Consider the following 26,376-nt stretch of genomic DNA (forward strand, 5'->3'; position numbering starts at 1 on the left):
ATTGAATTCGCGCTTTTTTACGGTTTCAATAATGTTTTTATATGATATAATTAGCTCGATATCATAAGTTTATATAATAATTATACATATATTTAAATTTAGCGCTACATGATGTTCATTTGGTTATTTATTCGTTTTTTTAAAGATATTTTGAAATCACTAAAATTTTTAAATATATCAAGACTATATACTGTATTCTGTTGTATTAATTACCGATAATTTAGTAAGCTCTATTAATATAATATATTTATTCGTGTCTATCATAATTTTTGAGATCTTTCGAAAAAAAAAACATAGTGGAATTTTATCAACTCGGACAGTTTGTCTACGGAGGAGCGGAAATTTCTTGGGATGTCCGCGTTAACGGATGCTCCTTCTTCCTTAAAAAGTAAACTACACGCATGCGCTCTTCCATGTACATTAATGATGCACATCTAAATATACACAGACACATAGAAACGTTTAGCATCGGGTGGGGGGCAGCGTAGCTCGTAGTGGGGGTCAAGATTGAGGGGAAGTTCCGAAATAATGGAATCCGAGTTAATGAACTTTGACTATAAATAAATAAATAAAAACCTTTTTTTTTGTTTCAAAAGTGATATCTCATTTTACCTCGGGTACTTATGAAGAATATGAACTATTATTTTATCTCGGGATTCCCCTAATATAAAAGTTTAGAGATCCTGTAAATAAAAGTAAAATAATTTGCATTTCAATAGCCATTACGCAGTCTTCCGTATTTTTAAGTTATTTCGACCACAAAGATAAGATTTAGTATATAAATACAGCTTGCGAGCTACCAACTGACATATTAGTCGATATCCAGTAGAATCGTGAACACTCGTCATCTAATTGAAGAAAGAGATCTAGAATTGGGAAACGGTTTAATTAAAAAAAGTGTGAGTTACACATCTTCGATCAGTGAATTTCATAAAATTTTTAATAGTTCATTAAATTAAAGCTTGTAGGAATCGTCATAACAACAGTATCAAATCAAGTATCTTTGTAAAATTTATTAGAAATTTTTAATTGTCATAAATCGTTTTTAATCGTTAAATAATATTACAATTTCCGGTTCCGCATGGGGATTAAAAACGATTAAAAACTTCAATCGTTTCTAATACTCTTCAATCATCAATTGGTGATTCATGAGTAAGGACAAGATTTTTGCCTTAACTTCGAAATGAATGGTTCAAATGTTTAATATTACGGCGAAAATATTGGTCCTATAAAAAAACTTTTCAAACAAAAGTTGTAGGAAATTTAATTTCATAAAAAAATTTCTCTTATGATTTTTTTATACGACCAATATTTTCACCGTAATTCCGAAATTGAGATTTATAATGAATGGTTCAAATTTTTGTTAATTATGAAAATCTTAATTTTGAAATTACGGCGAAAATATTGGTCGTATAAAAAAAATTTTCAAACGAAAGTTGTAGGAAATTTATTTTTCTAAAAAAATGTCCATTATGATTTTTTTATACGATTATCATTTTCACCGTAATTCCAAAATTGAGATTCATAATGAATGGTTCAAATTTGTGTTAATTACGAAAATCTTAATTTTGAAATTACGGTGAAAATATTGGTCGTATAAAAAAATCATAAGAGACATTTTCTCTAGAAAATAAAATTTCCTACAACTTTTGTTTCAAAAATTTTTTAATAAGACCAATATTTTCCCCGTAATATAAAAAATTTCACACTACTAATTATTAATTATTTTTGAATTAACGCAAAAATCCTGGCTCTATTCATGAGTATTTCAAACAATTAAAACATTTTTAATCTACATAATTATTTATCGATAATTCACATTGAAAATAAAACGAACAATTATTTATTATTTATTTTTTCTTATTAGTGAGAAATCAAGAAAATGAAATCAATCGTTATATTGCTGGCTTTTGCCACGGTCGTAGCTAGTAAAGATATTGTTGCAATTTCGAAGCTATGCCCAAACAACGCTACTAACTATGTCACTGGAACTATTAAACTCGTTCAAAGGGGTTATGGGCCCGTAGTTTTAACTGGAACAATTACTGGACTCGCTCCAGGAAAACACGGGTTCCATGTTCATGAGTTTGGAAATCTTACCGAAGGTTGCGCTAGCACTGGTGAACACTACAATCCTACAAACGTAATTTATTATCATTATTATGATTATCATTATTAAATATATGTATATAATGTATACTACTATTGAATTATAATTTTAGCAAACACATGGAGCTCCGACGGATTTTATAAGACATAATGGTGATCTTGGAAATATTATAGCTAACGCTGATGGTGTTGCTAACATATATATTGTTGATAGTGTGATTTCTCTAACTGGACCATATAGTATCATTGGACGTGCTTTTGTTGTTCATTTGGGCGCAGATGATTACGGCAGAGGAGGAACTCACGAATCATGCACAGGCGGAAATTCTGGACAGCGTGCTAGCTGTGGAGTTATTGGAATTGGATCCCCTTAACAAAAAAGAATTTACAAAAATTATTTTATTTTAAATTTTTGTGCAACAAAATCCCATTGATAAATAAATCTACTAAAAAAAAAACTATAAAAGCTCAAATTTTTATCCATCTCATAAATTAAGGGGGATAGTCACTGTGAGGATCGAAAAAATAGGTGATTTTCGGGAATTTTTTTGACTGGAATAATAAAGGAATTTGGGGATCGGATTTTTTTTGTTTTCTAAAGTATACATTGAAGATAATTCTCCTAAATTTTCATTAAAAAATATCATGTTGTCACAAAGTTATAAGCATTTTTGTGGAGCAACAAAAAAATTTCCCCCACCATGGTGTCATCTCTAACTCAAAAACGGATTATCAGAAACAAAAAAACCAAACGGCGTTGTAATCTGTATGCATGTGGTTATCGTTACACATAGGGAATTTTGAAAATTTGGATTTAAAAAAAAAAGGCGACATATTAAAAATTTTTTCGTTATTTTTTCTCATTTTTTTGGATTCAAACAGCCCTAAAAAATCTTAAAAATCAAAATTTTCAAAATCCCCTACGTGCAACTATAGCTACTGAATAGACGAATACGGCAAAAAAAAAGTTGCGAATCGGTTCATATTTATGCAAATCACAGATGCCACCAGTTCAAAAAAAGTAGTTTCGAGAAAAATGCGTTTAAAGTTTTTAGTCGATGCAGCGGTCAGTTGACGCGCTATCAAAAAAATGACTATAACTTGAAAAATATTCGGAATTTTTCTATAAAACTTTAGATACATATTTTTGAACATATACACTTTGATTTAATAAAAAAAAAGAAAAATTTTTTTTTGAAATTTCACAGTGGCTATCCCCCTTAATTTACCGCATTCATAAATGTTATAAAGTATACAAACTTTTTTCAAATTTCTTGGAAATAGTCTAACAAGACCCAAAGCGGGATGACAGTTAAAAAATTCTGAAGTTTCAATAATGAATTAAGTTATAAAAAACTGAGATGTAAAATTAAAAAAATTTTAGTCAAGTTTAAATCATTATCGCCCGGCAATTATTGGGTCTCTTTACCCTATAAACAATAATGTACACGGAAAGAAAATTATGGGAAGTTTTGCTATGCATTATGGGAACGGTCCCCATTCCCTTATGGGAATCATTCCCATACTATTATGGGAATGGCTCCCATATTGGTATAGGAACTATTCCTATAATATTATGGGAACTATTCCCATAATGTTATGGGATATAATATCATAAAATTTTTTTTTTGCACAATAGTGTAGAAATTTCCCAAAATTTGAATTTTCTGGAATGTTTTGTGCTGACAAAAAATTCTTGTTAAAAATTTTAATGTTTTTTTGCCAAATACGATTTTTTTTTTCAATGTTTGAATTTTTGTTTTTATGTTTAATAATATTTCTGTGTATTGTAGAAGTGCTTACCACACTTCTTTAAATTAATTTTTTCATGATAATATGGGAACCATTCCCATAATATTATAGAAATGGTTCCTATAATAGTATGGGAACTATTCCCATAATATTATGGGAATGATTCCCATAATGGTATACGAACCATTTCAATTGCATTATGGGAATCATTCCCATAATATTATGGGAATAGTTCCCATACTATTATAGGAACCATTCCCATAATATTATGGGAATGGTTCCTATAAATTATAGGAATGATTCCCATATCATTATGGGAACCATTCCCATAATTATAGGAACTATTCTTATAATTATGGGAAACATTCCTATAATTATAGGACCCGCTCCCATAATTTATGGTCGTAATTCCTATGATGGTATAGGAAAAAATTTCACAAAATTATGGGAACCGCTGCCATAATTTTCTTTCCGTGTAATTTGATACAGTACAAATAACAAAATCAATCATTTATTGATGTCATCAATTTTCTTAGGTTGATTTGTATTCATATAAATACAATTAACTTTTCCCGTCAAGTGTGTGATCCAGCATAGTGGATAAGAGATCGGTTGCGTAATTATCAAATGTTCGCGCCAGAACGCTGCTATCGACGCGTCCTCTGATACTCATAAGTTCAACTCGATAGTCAGCTACGCGAATAACATCAACAAAAAAAAAAATGTATGACACAGTGTTTTGACGTTTTATTAATATCCGTAATTTTCTAGTAGAATAAAATCGAAAAAAATATTTTCATTTCCTCTATAAATAAATAAATTTAAAATGAATCGATTGTTCGGACGCGCAAAACCCAAAGAACCAGGTCCAAGTCTCAGTGACTGCATTGCAGGAGTAAGTATTATTTTTCATTATCCTATTTCAATTACTTAGGTTATGACCTTGTCCATAATGATTCATGCCAGATAATTACAAGATTCCACTTATATAAAAAATATATTTTCTAATTAATAGGTCGACAGCAGAGCAGAAGCGGCTGAAAAAAAAGCTAGAAATTTAGATATCGAATTAAAAAAATGTAAAGAACAGATGGACAAAATGAGAGAGGGCCCATCTAAGGCCGCTATTAGAGCCAAAGCCGTGAGGATGTTGAAACAGCGTAAAATGTATGAAAGCCAGGCCGATAATTTGAGGCAACAGTCTTTTAATATGGACCAGACTCATTATGCCACTCAAACTCTCAAAGATACTCAGATCACTGTGGCAGCCATGAAAGATGGAGTGAAACAAATGCAGAAAGAATTTAAAAACATAAACATTGATCACATTGAGGTCTGGATCACTTGTAGTTTAACCCATGTAGTTTAATGTCATGCTCATAAAAAACAGTCCTGATCGATTTTAAGAGCTTGACATTGAAATGAAAATAACTAGAAACCAATGCGGAATTCGAGAAAACTTTATTGGAAATAACTTCTAGGGAATAAAATTATCTACAAAAAAGGTCCTATGATATTTTGTAATAGGTCTGATAGTTTCGCCAGAAAAGTAAAAAGATCTCAAAATTTAATATGAATTCGACTTCAACCTCAAATAACTTTTGAACAAATAGATTTATCAAAAAATGATAAGAAACTTTTTTTGTAGAGCATTCAATTACCTACAAGAATATGCCTGCCAATCATTTCTATGACGCATCGTTAGCTACTTATAAAAATCAGAAGACGTAAAAAAAAATTTTTCCATGTTATTCTTATGGAAAATAGAAAAGTGCGATGAGGAACCTCTTAATGTTAACATTGAGAGCTCTAATGTTCACAGGCGTCTTCTTTTATCTAAATGAAACTTTTGAACCTGTTTCCGAGAAAAAAAAAAATTTGTTATTTTTTGGGTCACCCTAATCTATATTAACTTTGACTTGTTTCGGATCATGTTTGAATTATTTAAAATTATGTTTCTCAATCAGGGTTAGCCGACATCTAATAATTTTTTGATTTTTTCTCAAAACGATAAATATAAAAAAAAAAATATTTAAAAAAATTGCACTTATAGTTTTTTTAATTTTCTACATGTGCATTTTTTTAGTTTTTTTTTTTTTTTGTAATTGTAGTGTTGAAAAAAAAATCTAGTATTTTTGGAATTCATTTCAAACGATAAATTATTAAAAAAAAAATATTTGAAAAAATTGCACTTATAGTTTTTTTAATTTTCTACATGTGCATATTTTTAGTTTTTTTTTTTTGTTATTAATGTATTGAAAAAAAATCCGAAAATTGTTACTTGTTCGTTAACGTCAGGATCATGAAAATTATTTTTGGTTACTTAATTGTAAAAATTAATTTTCATGATTTTTATTCATTAAATAAAAATTGAATATTTTAAAGCTGATCAGAATTTTCTCGATTTGAATCGAGTAATTTTAAAAGTTACAAATAATTATAAAACTGACGAATAATCCGAAACTTTTCGAAAAGTTTAGAAATTCGAATATCTCGAATCAAATACATCCCTAGAAGTTATTGTTTCCGGTCCGATTTTTTATTAAATTTATATTAATAAAAAAAAATCGTGAAATCAAGGCGATTCCCTCACTGACATTTAAATTATTTTTAAATATTCAGGATGTCCAAGATGATTTGGCAGACATGTTAGAGCAAGCTGATGAAGTCCAGGAAGCTCTAGGCCGTAGCTACGGCACGCCTGAGATAGATGATGACGAACTTGCCGCAGAATTGGATGCTCTAGGTGATGATCTTGCCCTGGATACTGATACTTCTTACTTGGACGATGCAATTGCTGCTCCTAGTGCTCCAGACAAAGAACCTGGCACCGCTTCTATTAAAAACAAGGTCAGTATCAATTAAATTTACACTCGACTTCCACGTACTTGCATATTTATTCACTTATTGTTTGCTTTAGGATGGAGTCCTGGTTGATGAATTCGGATTACCGCAAATACCTGCTAGCTAAGTCGATTTAAAAAATTATTCGAAATATTAATTAACTCGAGTCATTATTCTAAAATAATTGCAAGCTTAAAATTTTAAATTTAAATCAAAGTTATCTAATAGATTTTCAGCTTTTTTAACATCAATTAAAAAAATATGCAACTGATTAATGAAATAATTACTAATTAATGATTATTAAATAAAATTTAAATGTATCTGCATCAAATAATTATACGCAATGTTAATTAATTTCAGTAATCCAAAGTAAATATATATATATTTTTTTTTTCAAAGATAACTTTTATTTATTTAATTAAAAAATTTTATTCAGTACAAAATTATCTCCTTGGTTTTTTTTTTATATAAATATTTAAGAATTAATTATAATAAAATAAAATAAAATAAATAAAAGTAAAAGTAATTAAATTAAATTAATAATTAGCGTTATAAAAATAAAATAAATTAATTAACTTTAAGCCGCGGAATATTTTGAGGCTTTTGAAGCTCGACTTCTCTGTACCGATCGCAAATGACTCTTATACTCTCTCTCGCCTCGTAAAAATTTTCAACGTCGAACCCGTCGACTTGTAAGTAATGATGGACGTGGGCTTTGCGCTGGTACAGTTTATCAAATTGATTAATTATATTTTTGAACATCAGCCGCATTGATGTTGAGTTAAGAAGACACAGGAGAGACGCAGCGTGACCTGCTGGTGGAACTGCACATAATCCGATTTTCATAACTTCTTTGCTCCATGGTGTAAATTTTGCTTTGTTCTGAAATCTAATTATTTATTTTTTTTTAAATGACAGCAGACCGTGTAAGTGCAGCGTAGTAGCAGCACGATTTTTGTACGACACACTTGCGTGTTTTTTTTAAATATTTCAAATATTTCTATCATATTCTGCCGCCATTTTATTTTGATTAACGATTTTTAATTTTTCTCCCATTTCTAATAAGTTATTTTTCAAATATTTAAATTTACCGCGCAAGTAATAAGAATAATTAATAAATTATTGATGAAAATAAAAAATTTCGAGTATACTTTTAAGTCTAATTAATATAATTATTGACACAAATAAATTTTAATAAAGTTATTAAATTTCAATTTTGAAATTTCGCGCCAAGTTGGCGCTACTGCGCGTTGCTGTATTCAACGTTCAAATTTTTGCTAAAGTGGGGGAGGGAGAATGAATCGCAAAGTCGATTGCTTTGTATCAACTGGCGGTCCAATAGCGGTAGTCAGTATCATCGACAAAGGCAGTAGTAGTCCAGATTCTTCTTTACGTTTGAATTGAAACACAGTATTGCAGTTAATTCGCGGAATTATCCATAAAATTAATTGCTCATAGTAATTGTTTAATTAAAATGTCCAGTGTTTGTAAAATTTAAATTGTGCAAAGTGTCTGTGGTGTCGTTAAGTGTTGAGTGTTCAGTGCTAGTGTAAAGTGTTGCGAATTGCTGATGCTGATGACTTCCAAGTTCCTGAGCAAAATCATCTGGCATCGTCTGGTGGGAAATAGCAGTTAAGTGACGTTTTTTAGCTGCAATACACTTGGAGCAATTTAAATTAAATCTCCAAGTGTATTAGGACACCCTTCTGCATATTATTTTCCCACCAAGGTTTGTTTCAACACTTGCGTGTTTTTTTTTAATTTTTTAAATATTTTTCTACCATATTCTGCCGCCATTTTATTTTGACACGATTTTTAGTTTTCTCCAATTTCTAATAATTTATTTTTCAAATATTTAAATTTACAGCGCAAGTAATGAGAATAATTAATAAGTGTGCATTCAGAAATGCGCTACGCTACAGCTGCTCGCAGCGCATTTCGGAATGCACCCAAAATAAATTTTGGCGCTTAATTTAAATTTATTTAAATAATTTTTCATAAATACCTTTGAATATTTCTTCTCATGTCATCCATTGAACAGTTACCTCTGGCAATATGACCAGCAGAAATTATCACAGACTTTTGATTAAATGGATCTAATTTTATTAATTGATGCGAGCGTGACCACGCATTCATAAATAATTCGTCTTGTACCCTTTGACATAAACAATTTTAAAAATTAATTTAAAAGCTGAACTATAGATTTTAGAAAAAAACGTTTCAAACAAAAATTGTAGGGAAATGTTACGTCTGACATGCAAAATAAAGACAATTATCATGTACAGTCTCTTATTTTGAGTCAAGACACTTAAGTCCTTTACTCGGGCGACGGAGACCCCGTCGTTACGGTAACGAGTATGAAATAGTAATCAGTATGAAGAATTGTTCAAAAATAATAAACAAAAACTTGAGAAGTTACAGTTGATTATATGAATTTTATTCAGCTTCTGTTGTACAATTAAATTGTTGTTGATTGGAAGATCGTTCAGTTATTGCAAATCGTATGATGAGCAAGGCAGAGATTCCACGTTCAAATTCTATTTGATTAGTACCTTTAGGCTGATTGCGTGGATTAATAATATTTGGATCGTTGAGAGGTTCACAGAGTAACTTCTTAAAAGAGACCAGCAGAGATGTTAAATCGCGACTGAGGCTTAGACTCGACTGGACCGAGTGGACTGGACAATTAGACCGAAAAACCGCGAGTTTATTTAGTCCGAAATCGAGGGGAAATCTCCTTTTAGCATTCCCTTGGAAGGATAAGAAGTTATGCAATTTTAGCGTAAGAAGGTTCTGGAAGCGGTCACCTTAGTTGGTTAAATAAATAGTCTTGTCCTTGCTGGTACAACGACACGCGTCATCTCGGCTTGACCTCCAAGTCGACGGATGGAAGGGTGACATCTAAGGGGTACCGCTCAACACCAGAGGTGGTAGAGAATTAGTTCGGACCTCTACTAAGAGTACATAAAATGGTGAATTCCGAGAAGTAATATCGCGCTCATTGTCGTTAGAAAAGAGTTCTAAGGCGTTAGTGCGGCTACCGGTCACGATTGTAAACAAATAGGAAAAAGAATCGTTGGGTAATTAAAACGAGAGCTCTTGCTGGGCAGCCCGAATCATTGAGCGACAAAGAATGATGTCAGCACCGAGGTTTTATAGCTCATAAATCACGCGAGGTATATATATATACACATATACCTTTACAATAGGGGTATATTTATTAATTATTTCATGTTCTATTATATTTTATAAATAAAATTTTTTTTTTATTATTATTTGTTTGTGTTCTCTACCCTGGTTATAACAGAGTGTAATTTGCTATCAAAAAGGTCTTTAAGCTTATTAACGTATTTCTGATTAGTTTAAAAGTTATGAAAGAAATAAACGCGGGATAAATTTATTCAAAAATTCATTTAAATTATTTTTTTTACTTCAAGTTGGAATTACGTCAAAATAATTAGATGTACGTAAAAATGTAATGATACCTTTTTTGTAGAGAATTTAATTACCTACAAAATTATTTATGTACATTTTTGTCATATCTGTACTAGTTGAACCGGAATTTCGATTTTTTTATAACAACGTTTTAAAAAAAAATTCTGCGAGTGAGGAAATTACTTGACTAATTAAAAATAATTAGTAAATTACTTACTTAGTTTTCTTAGCTATCGTTAATTTAGGAGCAGTCATAGATATTGGACTGACACTACTAAATATATAATGTAATTGTGGATAAGGTACAAGATTTGTCGCTAAATCATTCATGTCAGTATTCAAACTTCCTGGAAAACGCGCCCCGCTAAAATAAAAAATGAAATTTTAATAATAATTACAAATATATATCATAGATATTCAAAAATTAATTTAGATTAAGGTACCTCGTTAAATGGAGTAACATATTTACAATAATACTGTTCATATCTTGGAATGGTTTGCACGTGGCATTGTAATTTAACTGATCAATGTTATCCTTTTTACAAATTTGTGAGTTACAAATATCCAGCAGAGCTCCATTGTCTGCCGGAAAGACACAAGTCGCGTTGTCAATAAGCTCTTTGGTAGCTAACAAGACATTGTAAGGTGCAGTAATGACATCTTGAGCTGCTGCTGGATAAACACTCGACAAAAATTTGTCAACATGTGGGTACTCATCTTGCAAAAGACTCAAAGTCGCTGTTCCTAAACCAGATCCCGTTCCACCGCCCAGAGAATGCGTTAACAAAAAACCATGGAGACTGTCACAGCGTTCTGCTGTTCTTCTTATCGTCTCTTGAATTTTATCGTGATAATTCATACCGTGAGTGTAGTATCCGACAGCCCTAAATATTTTATTTGTTAATAATTAAGGTCATTCTCAGACAATACCCCACATTTTTTAAAAATATCTATGACCTTGTCAATCGTATTTAAATTTTATCAATTAATGCTCTGACGTAATGCCCACATTCAAAATTGTCAGAAGAAATTGAACGATGAAAAAAAAGAGTTACGACAGCTGGATCAAGATTTGAAAAGAAAACGTATAGCAGATGAAAAAATATTAGAAGTTTAATTTGTTCTAGTTTATACTACTCATTGCTTATTTATTTTTTTACTTATTTTGAATTACTTTTTATGAAATTAATTAACTAATAAAATACCAGTTATGGCAATTTTTTAAAAAATGATTGACATAAAAAATTAATTATTAAAGTAAATTTTGTGAGTTTTATACTAGATTTAATTTTTGATAATTAGAATATAATCGAAACTGAAAATCTCAATGATACGAATAAAATTTCCAATCAGAGAAAAATGTTAAAAACTTTACTGAAAAACCGGGAAATATCAGGGAATTTTTAAATCATTTTTTTGTGGACACTGTTACAATTTCGCTGACGTATAGATTTAAAAAAAAATTACTTACAGTTTTTATCAATTAGAAGTTAAACGAAATTTGGAAAATAAATTTCAGTAAAATTTTCATTTCAATTATATAATTAGGAATGTCAAATTTACTGAGCTAAAATTTACTTACCAAATTTCCTTAAGCTCCTGATTAATAATAACTTAAGTAATTTTTTTTTAAATCTACATTTCGGCGCAATTTTAATTACAATGTTTTTTTTTTTTTTTTTTTTCAATTAATGCTTTAATTTTTTTTTAATTACAAGCTGTCATAATTGCATTAAAATTTTATTAATTAATAAAAAAAAAATTAAAACTTCAATTAAAAAAAAAAAAAACAACGCGGTTGCAATTTCACCGAAATGTAGTTTTAAAAAAAATTGCTTACAGTTGTCATTAATTAGGAGTCAAATAAAATTTGTTGAATGAATTTTAGCCTACAAAATTTGAAAATTCTAATTATAAATTTGACATGAAGATATTACTGATATTTATTTTCCGAATTTCATTTGACTCTGAAGTGATATCAACTGTACGAAACTTGTCCTTTTTTTAATTGATGCTTTAATTTTTTTTTTTAAATTGATAAAATTTTTAAACGCTTATGACAGCTGTCATTGAAAATTTTTAAATAGTGGAGACACTGTTCCAGAATGCCCTTGACTTTAATTAAAATTATTTCAACCCTTAATCAATTTATAATTTAATTTTTTATTACCAATTATTACCCGAGCCAGGGTAATTTGTAACAGTGCAAGTCTGGTCAAATAAATTTCTCAAGGGACCTTGTTTGAATCTTGATACCACGCTGTCTTCCATATCAATCAAAACAGCCTGGAAATTAAATAAATAATAAATTTATTAAAATATTTAATAGTCAAACAAAAAATTTGAAAAAATACTTACGCGCGCTTTAACTTTGGCGGCAGTCAAATCGAATATTCGCTTGAAAGACAAATTTCCCGAGTTTTCTGGTACATAAAAAAAACTATGGAAAGCATCAGCCAGATCATCAACATTTTTTTTATGATCTTTTGAAATTTTCAGTTGATTTACGCCACCACTTGATGTTTCTATACCATATTCGTGTAGTGCTAACGGCCAGAATGCACTTCCTATTTGATTTCCGCATTGTCCAACTAAAAGAAATTATTTTTTTATTTTATTTAACATTTTCATTAATTAATTTCCCGCCAAAAATGTCAGACATGGAAATTTTAGTGTTTTCACAACCGCGTTCTTAGTAAATAAAAAAAAAAATTAGTAAATATGCAGATAAATATTTTCAAAAATTCCTTATATATTTTTTAAATATTCTTCCTCATATATATTTTATTAGTTTATTTATTTATTTATTTAAAAGAAAATTTAAATGTCTGCTACTTTCAGGCCACGAATTAATGAAATAAAAAAAACATTTTAATTAAATTTAATTGCTAATAAATATAAAATATATATAAAACATATGTTAATAAATACCTTGGACACATATAAACTCACTCATTATGTCATAACTTTTAAATTAAACCTCATTTATTAAATTAAATGCAAATAAGATAAAAATTTTTATTTTTCCCGCGTTTTATTTTTAAAATTTTAAATCACAGATAGCGAGATAATAATCAGCTGTTTGATGTTAATGTACATATATATGTTACATAAAAGCTATCTGTGATATTTATCAATGTAATGAACTATTTGTTAGTAAATGTTTGATAATATTTTAAAATTTTAATAATTGGTTAGAATTTTTCACTACACGTGGAGCAGCCGCAGCGTTTGCGGCAAACTGACGGCATTGTTTTGTTGAAATCTGGTTCAAGATCAAATTATAAACTGATAAATAAATAATTCGTGTGCTCAAAGGTCACTAATAAATTTAACTAAAATGTTTGACAGCTCAATGAAAAATTACATTAAATTTATTACTGTTTATATTTTTATTCAAATTTTAACCAGGGGTTCAAGTGCCGATTCCCGTAAGTTGCTTTCAATTTGTAACCTTAAAATTTTTTGAGTACCGGCGTTTTTTTTTTTTGTAATTTATTATTTTACTGTCAGTAATTTTTTTATTTTTTTTTTCAGTCCATTATTTAGAACCTGGAGATTCCATTGAAAATTCGGCACCTGGTTTACGGATTTTCTGTCACAATGCCAAGTCAAAATATTTTATTCACACGTGGAGGACACTTATTGTAAGTTGTGTTTATTATTATTATTTTTATTGATTTTTAGGTAAAAATAATTTATTTTTATCAGTTTATATATTTTTTATTACTTTTTGATTTAATGGAAATTATTTCGAGACTTTTCTAGTTCACTAGATTATTTGTTTTGTTTTGAATGACACATGTGTACACTCAGTAAAAAAATGTATGTAGGCATGCATGTGTATATATATATATATATATATATTTACAAGGTTACTTCATAAATTGAATACATGACTAATTACAATTGTTAGTTGATATGAGAAAAAATGTGTAGTATTTATAAGTAATGACAGCTATTATTTTTCTCACGGTGGACAAGTTACCCGAGGACACAACCGGAAATAAAAAAACAATTTAAAATTTTGTTATTTAATTTTGTAGTAAAAAATATTCGCAGGCTGTCTCACTGATAAGACGAATTGGGGATGAGTCACTCAATTATTTCTTCTCTAATTTGCAGATGGTCGGTCTCAGTCCGAGTTTAAATTTTGATCTGGGCTTGAAATTATTTTAAATTTTTCTGGAAACTTTAAGTCAATTAAACTCCATTTGTTTTTAAAAGGGGCGGTACTTAAATTACGCAACAAATTTAAGGGCGGGGGCGAAGGTGATTTTAATGTTTGCATGTAAATTAAAAAAAATGAAACTTTATGATGGTTAATTTAAAAAGTTTAATTTAAATTTGCGCGCCGGTATTTGTGTGCAGCATAAAAAATTACGTACCGGGTCGTGTTGCCTTCGGCTCGATGGGTCTAAAGAAGATGTACTGAAATCATTGAGCTGAGGGCAACACGACCCGGTACAAATTAATGTCAGGGTGGCCACGAACCGGGAATATCGGGAATTATCAGGGAATTTAATGCAACCGGGAAATATCATGGAAATGTCAGGGAATTTCGAAAGGTATCCGGGAATTAAATTGTAACAGTTCAAAATTTAAAAAATTTTAAATTATACACTAGTTAAAAATTAAGGGATGTCAAAAAAATTTCAAATTTTAAAGTGATTTTCAACAGATTGTAACTCGAAGGAAAATGGTCATACGACAAAAACAAAAAAGGCAAATTGTAGCTTCAAGTGTCTAGTTTTCTGATCTGATCTTTAAATTTTTTTATTATGTTCCGGAGTAATCCTAAGAAAACTATCGAAAAAGAAATTTACAAAATTTTTGCTCGTCTTAAAAACGGTCTTCGAGCTTCAATAAATTTTTTTCGATAATTGTCATTGATTTTTGATTGCTCCGGAACTGTGCATAATAAAGAAATTTAAAGACCCAGATCAGAAAACTAGACACTTGAAGCTACAGTTTGACTTTTTGTTTTTATTGTACGACCATTTTCCTTCGAGTCACAAATTGTTGAAAATTACTAAAAAATTTGCAATTTTTTGAATATCCCTTAATTTTTGTAACCAGTGTATTTTGAATTTATTTAAATCATAAAATTTCTTATTAAATATTTTAACTTATACATTTTTAACATCGAATAATCAAATGTAGGCAATATTAATTTATTTTATTGGCATTTTTTCTGGTTTCTCTTATGATTTAATTATCAAATTTAATTATTAAAAATGAAAATATAATAAAAACTTTGAATATCTAAATGATACGAATAAAATTTCTAAATCAGGGAAAAATGTGAAAAACTTTACTGGAAAACCGGGAAATATCAGGGAATTTTGAAATCATTTCTTTGTGGCCACCCTGGTTTTGTTACATAGTGAGGGCGGGGGTCCAAAAGTGATCCTAAATGCGTTACGTAATTTAAGTACCGCTCGTAATTAATGCCATGGGTTAAAGCATAGGAAGGCTTCAGCTGTCCAGAAGGTCTAGGGTTCGAGTCTGGGACTCGGCGCTTGACTAGTAAAAGTTTTAATAAAATAAATAGAAGTGTTGGATAATAAAAGGAAGCTGCCTCTCGGGAACTTTACCTTAAAATTTCTAAGATGGAATTTTATAATTTTATATTACATATATTTAATATTTCTTATATATATTTATATTGAAAGTAATAAAAAAAATTTTTTTTTTTACTCGAATATTATAAATATTTTATAAAAATAAATATCAACATATTTTAGATGAATTTACATACAGATCTTGATACTTACGATCTGTATGATGGAAAAACACCAACAGAAGTTATGGAAAAACATGATATCAATCAACGGTCATGGAAGTTTAATTGGTTTGGTACAAAAAAAAGTAAAGAGTTACGAATAAATCCATTCGAAGATACTTGTATCGGAGTATTTACTTACCCATACAATAATTATCGTTACAAAATGTCTATGACTTTAATAAGTGAGTTGCAAGTAATAGCTTTTATTATTAAGGGGTAACGTCAACCGATTTTCAATTCAATTCAATTCACAAACAAACTGAAGATCTAAAATAAAAAGTCTTGAGCGTTTTTCAAATTTTAACAGAGGGGTAAACATTTCGTATTTTAAAAAATTCTAATTAGTCTTCTAGAAAAATTATTTTAAAATTCTCATTTTCTGAGTGTGAGAAATGTCCGATGGCGTTTCCCCTTAATTACTAAATAAATTTAATTATTTACTGATTATTAAAATTTTTTTTCTTAGAAATCGATTCATGGAAAGTATTGATGACCATTGGCGGGATTGTATTGTTTTGGAGCGCTAAAAAATTAAGTAGAAATACATTATTTTATTATTTAACTGGAGTTACATTGGGTGTTATGTTTTCAGTTTTGATATTAGTTTGGTTTGTTGGTAAACTACTGGGTCGTGTAAGTTATATATATGTATATCAATATATAATTAAATTATGAAATTTAATTGATCTGAAGATCGGATCGTTTTTCGCGCAACGAAAATGAAGAAAATTATGATCCTGAAGTTAACATGATACTGAAGTTAGCCGACGTCTAATAATTTTTGGACTTTTTAAAAAATCTGAAATTATAAAATAAAAAATTTTTGAAAAAAATGCACCTGTAGTTTTTTAAATTTTCTACCTGTGCATATTTTTAGTTTTTGTTTTTTCTATAATTGGTTTGCTGAAAAAACAATCCGAAAATTACTAATTGTCTGGTAACTTCAGGATCATTGATACGATCATTGATACTGAAGTTAGCTGACGTTTAATAATTTTTGGATTTTTTTTTGAACAATAAATTATGAAAAAAAAATATTTGAAAAAATTACACCTGTAGTTTTTTAAATTTTCTACAAGTGCATCATTGATTTTTTTTTTATTTTTGTAATTGATTTGATGAAATTAAAATTCAAAAATTTTTAATTGTCTGGTAACTTCAGGATCATTCATAAGTTAATAGACATCTCATAATTTTTGGAATTTTTTTCCAAACGATAAATTATAAAAAAAAAAGAAAACTCAAAATATGCACATATAGAAAATTTAAAAAACTACAAGTGCAATTTTTTTAAATATTTTTTTTTTTATAATTTATCATTTTAAAAAAAATTAATAAACGTCGGCTAACTTCAGTATCGTAGAAAATTTATGTAGTTCGAATGCTTAAGGGGTAGTACTGGAAATTGAGGTGGCCTAAGATTTTCGGCTGACATACCAGCATCTATATGCGAAACATTTCAGAAATCTAATCATCCAGTAGATTTTTTTCTTTGCGCGAAAAACGTTCTGATCTTCAGGTACAAGAAATTTAATATTCCAATACTCGGAAGAATTAAAAATTTATTTATACTTTAGGGAAAAAGCATGTACTTGATGATTGGAACCGGCTGGGCAATGAGTTCATGGCTTGCTCGAGCTCTCTGGGAAAATGCTCAAATTATTTTACATCAGTACAAAGATTATGTTTTTTGGTACTTTTTAGTAACATCTTTGATAAGTTTTCTTGTTTGCTATAGAATTGGACCTGTCACTAATGATAGGACTAAGAAAATTATCCAGTGGTTTTTACAGGTATTTATTTTTTTTTATATTTTTATGATCAATTTTTTTTATTCGTGATTCTAAAAAGAAATGTTGTACTGTACGTTAATTTTGAATCATCCGTCAATTTTATTTATTAAATCAGCTTAAAGAATGTAGATAATGACCCAGTTGGAAAAAAATTACGACTGGGGTAAACTTACGTACGACCAGTAAGTGCATTAGTGTTTAATCTTTATCACAAAATATCAATAAATCAATTTTGTAATTTTTATTTCACTAAATAAACAAATCATCCAAAATATTTTAGCATAAATTTTAAATAAAATTACAGAAAATTTTTTTTATTCAAAATTTAAAAATTTTACACGGTTCATTTTGCCCCTCTACATTTTTCGCTCAAAAATTTTCGATCCCGGGTGATTTTGCAATTTTTATTATAAAATTTTTAAGTGAACGTGAGAAAATAAAAAAAAAAGATTCTGAGTAAAATTCTAATTTTAATTTAATAAATAAATTATAAATTTTTTCAGGCTTCTGGATTGTTGATAATATACTGCAGTAGTTATTTCACTGAAGCTTCATTATCATTTTGTGTATTAAATTTTGTAATCTACAATTTCCCCGTCGCCGTTTATCACAAAAGTAAAAGCTACTGGTAGGTTTGAATCTGAAATTTTAATAATAAGTTTGGAAAAAAACACAGCATGCACTACGTAGTAATTTTATTTTATTTTTAATACCCAAACACTGTTTATTTTTTGTACATAATAAATTAATAATAAATTATCTTTATTTCTACTAAATAAAAAAGTTATTTTTATTATTGTTTTTTTTGTTTTATTATTAATGACGATTTAATAACAGGAAAAAAATGTTTCCTGAACGCCGGAAATTATTGACGGAGGACGAGTTCCGACTCCAAGCGATTAGAGAAACTAACAAAGCTTTGGATGATTTAAAAGGATATTGTTCAAGTCCTGAATCAAATCCATGGAAAACTGTATTACGATTGAAAGATCCAATCAGGTAAATGAATTTTCAATTATTGTCATGTTTACTCAAAATTTATTTATTTTAATTAACTAAATTCATTAAATTTGTATGGAAATTATTTATTTTATGATTGATTCGATCGATAGATAAATAAATAAATTAATTAAATTAGACATAAAAAGATGTCATAAGTAAAATTAATTCAAAATTTTGGAAAAAATATTATGGAAGTATTTTTTTTTTCATTTTCTACGAACCCGTGAAAATGTTTTTTAAGAAATTTCATAAAATTTTATGAAATTGTATAAAATTCTGCAAATTCTTTTTTTTTTTTATTATGTGCGAACCCTTAAAAATTTTTTTTTATAAAATTGCATAAAATTTTGTAGAAATTTCTTTCACTTCCCGCTAAGAAAATTGAAAATTTTCCAAAATTCGGAAAGTTATTGTTTTCGGTCCGATTTTCGAAAATCGAATTTTCGAAGAGCTCAAAAATGTATTCACATCAATTTTTTCAAGCTCAAGGAGCTCGAAAACAGCAGGAAGTTTTAGCGCTGGCGTGCCGGGTCAACCGATAGACTGATTTTTTTTTTAATTACGTGCGAACCCTTAAAAATTTTTTTTTTATAAAATTGCATAAAATTCTGTAGAAATTTTTTTTTTTAATTATGTGTGAACCCGTGAAAATTTTTTTTTATGAAATTGTATAAAATTGTAAATTTTTTAATTTTGTACGAACTTGTGAAAATTTCTTTTTCATAAAATTTCATAAAGTTTTACGAAATTGTACAAAAATCTGTAAAATTTTATTAAAATTTGCTACACTCAAAGTTTTACTGTCTCTTTAAAAATTACCGTTCAGTATTCAATGAAATTTAACATATTAGTAGATAATGATAAGGAAAAGATCCAATTAAATGTCTAAAGAGCTACAAAGAACCAGTAAAATTTAGATTTTCATCCATTATACATTAAGCTACATAAGAAATCACAGGTTTCAAAAATTTAATTTAATATTTTTCTCATCATTATCTGCTCATATGCCAAATTCCATTAAATTCTGAGCCGTAATTTTAAAACCGACGGCATATCGATAATTAATTGATTTTATGATCGTGTCTAATTTATAAAAAAATTAAACAAATATCAGTTTTTTGCACAAATCGATTATATCTCAACCGGCAGGTTGATGACACTCGAGTTTAATGATAATTAATTTAAATAAATAATTAAAATGTTGTAGGTTTGCTAAATTTATGGAAGGCGACTCACATTTATCTGAACTCGAGACCTCTGAGCATGATTTAGAAATAACGAGATTAATTGAAGAATGCGAATACACTGAAGATGAATATGACGAGGATGATTATTAAATATTGTAATTTTCTATGACAATGAAAAGAAAAAAATTCAGTAGATTTTTTTTTTTTTTTTTTAGATAAAATAATAAATAGTCCCATGTAATTTTTTATATATATATTATAAAAATTTATCATCTCAATTAAAATCATGTTAAATGTTGTACATAATTATCATTTCTCATTAATCAATTTATAATAATATTTAATTAATTGTTAAACGAAAATAAATAAAAATAAGTATTTTCGTAAAATTATTTGTTAATAATTAATCAGTACTAAAATATATATATATATTTATCTTTATGTATAATTAATATACAATATATATGTAAATATAGAATTTATAAAAATATTGTGTGAGGTATGACGTTAAGGCACCATTGATTTTTTAAGTTCATTTGTTAGATTAATGGCAGTAAATTAATCCAGTCATTAATCACTACTTGATATTAATAATTATTAATTATTAATTATGCTCATTGATAAGTATTTATAATTAGTTTGTTATTATAATTAATTTAAGTAGTTTTTATAAATTTTATTTAAATTGTAAATTTTTTTTTTAACGCATTCGAGAAATTTTTTTACTCTTGTCATTTTCAATTGCTGGCGGTGGTCCTTTGACACTTTGGTGACGATTATAAACACTAAAATGATAATAATTATTATTAATGTTTTGAAATATTTAAGCTTAGAGTCTGTACTTAAATTATGTAACGAATTCAGAATTATCTTTTGACCCCCACCCTCTTTTTGTAACAGATCCGTATCAAAATATTACCCCCCCCCTGCTCCCTGTATTGTACGTCATGTTTGAATTACTTTTATAATTATTAATTCATAGGCCTGTAATAAAATCTATACCCAGACAGCATTCAAGTCGGAATGACTGCTTTACTTGGTCTTTTTGAAGGCGTCCTCAAGATGTCTTATAAAGACTTCTTAAACCCAAGCGGCACAAAAAAAAATTGTTGAGTTTTTGTTGAATTTAAGTTAACAATTGGTGAACTTAAATTCATGATAACAAATTGTCGTTTTAAATTTAACATACAGTCAACAATTTTTTTTTTGTGCCGCTTGGGATGGTGTCATTTTCAAGAACTCTTAATTGAGAGTTCTTGAAGACTCCATAAATAAGACGTCAGTTTTGTGACAACTAAATGTATTCTTTTTTAAACTTCTTTATGAAGTCAAAATTAGGAGCTCCTTAAAGACGTCATGGTAAATTCATACTGAAGTCTTATTTGCGAAGTCAGAAAAAAGAACTCTTTTTAAAGACGTCTTACTGAGTTCGCTAGGTGGCTCATTCGACATCTTGAAGACTTCTTAAAGACTTCTTTAAGATGTTGATGAGACGTCTAAATCATAAATAGGAATTCATTCAGAACTCATCAAGACGTAATTTTGCTATTTGGGTAGTGGATTGTAAGAGATTACGCTCTTAGCTTGAGGAAATTCTCTAAACTCAAAATTTTTGGTCAAATCATTTTTCTTAATCAGGGAAGAACGTGTAATTTTTTTTCATTGCCAATCATTTTTTTGACTTATTTTATAGCTAAAAATTTTTTTTCCAATTTTCAGTTTCAGAATAAAGATACAATATGAGTAGCAATTAAAAAAAAAATTATACGCCCTTTAGCTTTAGAGCTAAAGCCAAGAGGGCGTATAAAAATATTGCTTTTTGGAATTAGTGATGCGATATTTACTTATTATTAAAATAAATTATAAATAGCTGTAGGCAAATTTCGGCGCTAAATTTAAATTAAATTTTTTAAAATAATTATGCAGTTTTATATAATTATTTATGTATTATTAATAGCCGATTGGATGTCCCTGAATTAATTAGTCTGTTCAAGGTGGTGCCTAACATTAGAGTGAGAACATCAAGAGTACTCGTCCCGAAAGTTAAAACGCGCTTCTCCACGCGAGTTCCGCTGTATAGAATATCAAAGTTAGTCAACGAATTTGCATCTGAGATCGACATTTTTGGTGTTTCGGCTCATAAATTTAAAAGTGTCGCTAGAAATTTATTAATGTAATCAACTGTAATTTCCTTGGTCGCAAAGCGGCTGGATATTATTCACATATAAGTGATATTTTTTATTATTTTGCTGTTACTTTTATTTTATATTCTTCTCTTATAACTTTTTTTATCATATCTGTTTCTTCAATTTGTAATTTTAGTATATCATTTATTTTTTCCCTATTGTTTTAATACTGTATAATTGCCGAATGGAGTAAATAAATAAATGAATATTTATTCTTATAAATTTCGCGCGAATACTGCGAAAACGAGCTCGGCTCTACCCTTAAATTTGTTACATAATTTAAATACTGCGAGTGGCGAAAATTATAATAGAAATTTTAAATCAAACTTTGGAAAGATCACTTACTATTTATAAGTTTCAGATCTAATGTAATCCATGACATGAGAAATGCCGACTTGTAATTGATCACCAATGGGAGTTACCCATGGATTGAATTCCATTCTAAAAACCGCTTTATTGCTGACTAAATCGAGATTGCCGATTTCCGGTGGAAGAACAGTTAAACGATTTCCCTGGATATGAAGCTCACGGAGACGCGTAAGTTCACCAATTTCTTTTGGTAATTCTATTAGATCATTTTCACGCAGTACCAGCTGTAAGTTAAAATTTTAAATTCAATTATTTTATTTTTTTGTATAAAAAAAAAATATTTATTTCTAACTTACAATTTGAAGATTTTTCAATGAGCCAATTTCCGGTGGAAGATATTCAAAATCATTGTCAGCTAGATAAAGTGCTCGTAATGTTTCTAAAAATATGATAATAATTTTTTTTTTAATTGTAAATAATATTTTATTTATTCAATTAATTATTTATTTACCCATCATAAAAAAATTTCCTGGTAAATTTTTTTCATTTAAATTATTGTATGTCAGATCAAGCACCTCGAGAACTGGAAAAGCACCAAAACCTCTTGGTAAAACATCCAAACGATTCATACTAAAAAATAATATTTATATTTATTTACCCTATCAACAAAATCCATGTGGGATTGCATGGGAACCCATAGGAATCCATATAAGAGAGTATGGAATTATGTAAGAATCCATAAGAATTAATATAGAAGTGTATGGATTTATATAAGAATCCATGTACAAAACCATGGGTATCTACATTCCCATACAGGAACTTGACGTAGAGACTTGGATATATGGATTTCTTTGTGGGAAATCATCGTAAAAACCCACATGGGAATCCATACTAAATTCCCATATAAATTTGGCATGGTGTGGATCCCCATAGGAACCCATATGAGACTTTATGTCAGGATCTATGCTGGATTTCTATAGGAAGCAATATGAGAATCCATCCGAAAACGCCAAGTGGGTAAAATCCTCATAGGGATCTAGGCTGGATTCCATATGAATTTTTTTTCATAGAGTAATTGTAAATTTTTTGTATAATGACAATTATTTTTAACTAACCCTACATTAAGTATCCTCAATTTCGGCATTTGTGACAACGAAATAGGTAATTCCGTAATATGATTATTAAATAAGTTCAATATTTCCAAATTAACCAGATTGGCTAATCCTGGTGGCACAAGTTGGATTTTATTGTGGCTTAATGTTAATCTTGTGATGTTTAACATATTCACTGTAACAAGAAAAAATTATTTATTAAATTAAATACACGGTAATGAGTGCGGCTAAAATTTTTTAAAAATAATTTTGAATTATAAAACAATAAATTTTTTTTATACATCCAAAATTATAAATTTTTTTTATCGTAGGTCAGTAATATTTCAAGTAAAAAAAATCCCACGTGTATTTGAATTCAAAAGTCAAAAATAAGTAACACGCGCATGCGTAACCACGCCTCTCAAAAATTAACACAAAAAATGATGATGTTATATCTATATATATATACATATATATGTTATGTTGAAAAAAGTTGTCGCGACAAGCTACCAAATTTGGCTCGTCGAGTAAACCCGTCATACAAATATGGAACAGCAGAGAAATACTCACGCAATCCGGGCATCTCTTCAAATGTTGATACATTTTTATCAGCGAGATCAAGCTCAGGATTTTGAACTTCCCGAGCTTCGTCTAGGATCTTTTTGGCCTTTGACATCTTTGTCGCGGCAGGAATACACGATACTGGGGCTTGGTTCATTGCGCGCGCACTTAAATTTACAGCAATACACAAGTAACGTTGTGTGTCGTGTCTCGTCAGGACCTTTAAATAAACGTTACTGTTTGTACTACTTGTCTCTCTTCTCCACACGCTCTTTCTTCTTCACTTACTTATCCCCGACTGCCCGCACTCCCAACTCCCATTTTTAAACTCAGATATTTCTACTGCTTATCCATTGAGATTTTGCCGCTCTCTTTCAAATTTTACTCTCACATATCGTTAGATGTCGTTACTTGTTTTAAAATCAATCTTAATTATTTTTTTCAAAATTACATTAAAAAATTTTTTTTGCACGAAAATTTTTATTTTAAATTTAAAAATTTCCGCGGGAAATTTCAATTTAAAAATTTTCGCGGGTAATTTTATTTTTTGAATTAAAAAAAATTTATTAAGTAAAAGAAAATTTTTTCCACGAAAATTTTCATGTTTTAAATTTAAAAATTTTCGCGCGAAATTTTAATTTTTGAATTAAAAAAAAAATTTCGCGGGAAATTTTACTTTTTAAATAAAAAAATTTGTTTAGTAAAAAGAAATTTTTTTAATTTTTGCGGGAAATTTTTTTTTCAAATAAAAAAAAAATTTAATTATTTTCTAATTCAAATTTCGATATAAATAGACTGTAAATAAATTGAATAATGACAATTATTTATGCTGCATTAAAATTATAACTGTAAATATTTTTACAATAGAAAAAAAAAAATGTCGACGACTTCCTGCAATACACTGGCGCCATATAAAATTTTAATTAATATCAACTAATTAATAATATATTTATTTATTTAGTTATTAATAATATTTATAACCCTTATTATTATTATTTTATCCATAAATTTTTTTTTGACAATAAATATAGAAACGGTAGACTTAAATGCAATAATATATAAAATAAATTCCTGCGAAATGAAATAATATTAATTCAGGCATCATTAAAATTCATCCAGCAGATTGTATATCAATGTTTAGGTTTTATTAAAGAGGAGAAGAGAAGAGAAGAAAGATGGTGATAGTTGGATGTGTAAGAGAAGCGTGAATAATAAAATGAGCAAAGCGACTTCTCTATACGAGACGGCTAATGAATTCTTAGGGACGGAAATAATTTCCAATCGAAGAGAGTTATATCCGAGAAATGTACACCGATAACAGCCGTGTGTTACATATCCACGCACGATATTTAGTACTCGATGATACTTTTATATATATATTTATTTATCTTTTCTTTTTACTGTCATTTCTCTATTTACCATCTTCGTCTTGCCGACAACGACGCCTGCCGATGATGGTAATCCACAATTATAAGCCGATAACGAGCGAATGACTTGGATATCGCGGTGAACTGGTTTTCAATAACGTTAACGTTAACGTATACCTACTTTTTATTTTATTTTATTTTATACATACGTATATGTGGATGTATTTTTATTTATATTTTTTTAAATTTCAGCCCTGTATTGGTGATATCCTGCGGTTGAAACGCGAGACGCGCGCATTCCACGACGGCCTCCGTGCAAACTTGTGCAAACGCATTATCAACGTGCATTCAATCTTTAAGTAGTGATTTTTTTTATTAATTTCTGACAATGTCAATAGATCTTTAGATCCTGATGATATTATGTCCATTCGCGTTTATATATTTAATCATTGATTAATATTATTATTCATTACTTAGTACGATCTGTGGTATTTCCGAGTCGAGGATCGACAAAAAGTTCTAGTTCGGCATTCTTACAGGAGAGACTGAAGCAAAACAAGCCATTATTATTAAAAAAAAAAATTACAATTGTGGCCCATTTTACTTCAAAGTCCATTTTTTTTGTTATCAATAAAATAATTTTGATAACGAATCCGAAAAAAAATTTTTTAACTGAAAATTTTTAATTTTCTGTATTGACCAACTTGCCCCACTTAATTTAAACAATTCGTAACTCATATTTAAAAAAAAAAAAAAAATTCTCGATGGTACTGATTCATTTGACCTCAGAAACTGTTTTTTTAGTTATAAATAAAATAATTTTGATAACAAATTCGAGAAAAAATTTCTCATTGTTCATACTGACCAACTTGCCCCATATTTTTTTAACAATTCTTACGAAGACGGATCTCAATTTTAAATAATAAAAAAGGTAAAGATTGAGAAATCTTAA

The 26,376-nt window shown here is 28.7% G+C and overlaps 5 protein-coding genes across 5 annotated transcripts; 3 read left to right on the top strand and 2 right to left on the bottom strand.

The window, feature by feature from the left end:
* The first annotated feature begins 583 nt into the window (after positions 1 to 583).
* LOC130671743 (uncharacterized) lies at positions 584 to 2,557 on the top strand. The gene is made up of 3 exons (XM_057475812.1): positions 584 to 899; positions 1,868 to 2,143; positions 2,223 to 2,557. The coding sequence occupies exons 2-3, from the start codon at positions 1,883 to 1,885 to the stop codon at positions 2,481 to 2,483; spliced, it is 522 nt and encodes a 173-aa protein (XP_057331795.1). The 5' UTR covers positions 584 to 899; positions 1,868 to 1,882; the 3' UTR covers positions 2,484 to 2,557.
* Positions 2,558 to 4,550: 1,993 nt separating this feature from the next.
* On the top strand, positions 4,551 to 7,085 carry LOC130671185 (charged multivesicular body protein 5). Its single transcript, XM_057474917.1, has 4 exons — positions 4,551 to 4,756; positions 4,877 to 5,194; positions 6,484 to 6,711; positions 6,782 to 7,085. Exons 1-4 carry the CDS (start codon positions 4,688 to 4,690, stop codon positions 6,830 to 6,832), a joined length of 666 nt encoding a protein of 221 aa, XP_057330900.1. The 5' UTR covers positions 4,551 to 4,687; the 3' UTR covers positions 6,833 to 7,085.
* A 47-nt stretch (positions 7,086 to 7,132) lies between these two features.
* LOC130671182 (tubulin epsilon chain-like) lies at positions 7,133 to 13,210 on the bottom strand. Its single transcript, XM_057474914.1, has 7 exons — positions 13,072 to 13,210; positions 12,499 to 12,731; positions 12,311 to 12,426; positions 10,584 to 11,024; positions 10,358 to 10,504; positions 8,711 to 8,860; positions 7,133 to 7,594 (listed from the first exon to the last, which is right to left on the bottom strand). The coding sequence occupies exons 1-7, from the start codon at positions 13,094 to 13,096 to the stop codon at positions 7,273 to 7,275; spliced, it is 1,434 nt and encodes a 477-aa protein (XP_057330897.1). The 5' UTR covers positions 13,097 to 13,210; the 3' UTR covers positions 7,133 to 7,272.
* A 226-nt stretch (positions 13,211 to 13,436) lies between these two features.
* On the top strand, positions 13,437 to 20,291 carry LOC130671183 (nuclear envelope integral membrane protein). Its single transcript, XM_057474915.1, has 8 exons — positions 13,437 to 13,571; positions 13,678 to 13,787; positions 15,888 to 16,110; positions 16,395 to 16,561; positions 17,506 to 17,721; positions 18,225 to 18,349; positions 18,559 to 18,720; positions 19,931 to 20,291. Exons 1-8 carry the CDS (start codon positions 13,481 to 13,483, stop codon positions 20,058 to 20,060), a joined length of 1,224 nt encoding a protein of 407 aa, XP_057330898.1. The 5' UTR covers positions 13,437 to 13,480; the 3' UTR covers positions 20,061 to 20,291.
* Positions 20,292 to 20,327: 36 nt separating this feature from the next.
* On the bottom strand, positions 20,328 to 24,361 carry LOC130671184 (ras suppressor protein 1). The gene is made up of 6 exons (XM_057474916.1): positions 24,067 to 24,361; positions 23,521 to 23,692; positions 22,917 to 23,035; positions 22,762 to 22,844; positions 22,442 to 22,689; positions 20,328 to 20,695 (listed from the first exon to the last, which is right to left on the bottom strand). The coding sequence occupies exons 1-6, from the start codon at positions 24,212 to 24,214 to the stop codon at positions 20,611 to 20,613; spliced, it is 855 nt and encodes a 284-aa protein (XP_057330899.1). The 5' UTR covers positions 24,215 to 24,361; the 3' UTR covers positions 20,328 to 20,610.
* Between the last annotated feature and the right edge of the window lie 2,015 nt (positions 24,362 to 26,376).

The sequence above is a fragment of the Microplitis mediator genome, chromosome 7 (genome assembly GCF_029852145.1).
Source record: "Microplitis mediator isolate UGA2020A chromosome 7, iyMicMedi2.1, whole genome shotgun sequence".
Classification (NCBI taxonomy): Eukaryota; Metazoa; Arthropoda; class Insecta; order Hymenoptera; family Braconidae; genus Microplitis; species Microplitis mediator.

What these genes read in the sequence shown, in the direction of transcription:
- LOC130671743 (XM_057475812.1), top strand. Translation starts at nt 1,883, where the DNA reads ATGAAATCAATCGTTATATTGCTGGCTTTTGCCACGGTCGTAGCTAGT. An exon ending in AACACTACAATCCTACAAAC is followed by an intron (nt 2,144 to 2,222) that starts GTAATTTATTAT and finishes TTATAATTTTAG; the next exon opens with CAAACACATGGAGCTCCGAC.
- LOC130671185 (XM_057474917.1), top strand. Translation starts at nt 4,688, where the DNA reads ATGAATCGATTGTTCGGACGCGCAAAACCCAAAGAACCAGGTCCAAGT. An exon ending in TAAACATTGATCACATTGAG is followed by an intron (nt 5,195 to 6,483) that starts GTCTGGATCACT and finishes TTAAATATTCAG; the next exon opens with GATGTCCAAGATGATTTGGC. An exon ending in CCGCTTCTATTAAAAACAAG is followed by an intron (nt 6,712 to 6,781) that starts GTCAGTATCAAT and finishes TGTTTGCTTTAG; the next exon opens with GATGGAGTCCTGGTTGATGA.
- LOC130671182 (XM_057474914.1), bottom strand. Translation starts at nt 13,096, where the DNA reads ATGAGTGAGTTTATATGTGTCCAAG. An exon ending in TGAGTTTATATGTGTCCAAG is followed by an intron (nt 12,732 to 13,071) that starts GTATTTATTAAC and finishes AATTTCTTTTAG; the next exon opens with TTGGACAATGCGGAAATCAA. An exon ending in CCGCCAAAGTTAAAGCGCGC is followed by an intron (nt 12,427 to 12,498) that starts GTAAGTATTTTT and finishes TTTAATTTCCAG; the next exon opens with GCTGTTTTGATTGATATGGA.
- LOC130671183 (XM_057474915.1), top strand. Translation starts at nt 13,481, where the DNA reads ATGTTTGACAGCTCAATGAAAAATTACATTAAATTTATTACTGTTTAT. An exon ending in ACACGTGGAGGACACTTATT is followed by an intron (nt 13,788 to 15,887) that starts GTAAGTTGTGTT and finishes AACATATTTTAG; the next exon opens with ATGAATTTACATACAGATCT. An exon ending in CACAAAAGTAAAAGCTACTG is followed by an intron (nt 18,350 to 18,558) that starts GTAGGTTTGAAT and finishes ATTTAATAACAG; the next exon opens with GAAAAAAATGTTTCCTGAAC.
- LOC130671184 (XM_057474916.1), bottom strand. Translation starts at nt 24,214, where the DNA reads ATGAACCAAGCCCCAGTATCGTGTATTCCTGCCGCGACAAAGATGTCA. An exon ending in TTGAGGATACTTAATGTAGG is followed by an intron (nt 23,036 to 23,520) that starts GTTAGTTAAAAA and finishes ATTATTTTTTAG; the next exon opens with TATGAATCGTTTGGATGTTT. An exon ending in AGATCTGAAACTTATAAATA is followed by an intron (nt 20,696 to 22,441) that starts GTAAGTGATCTT and finishes TTATCATTTTAG; the next exon opens with TGTTTATAATCGTCACCAAA.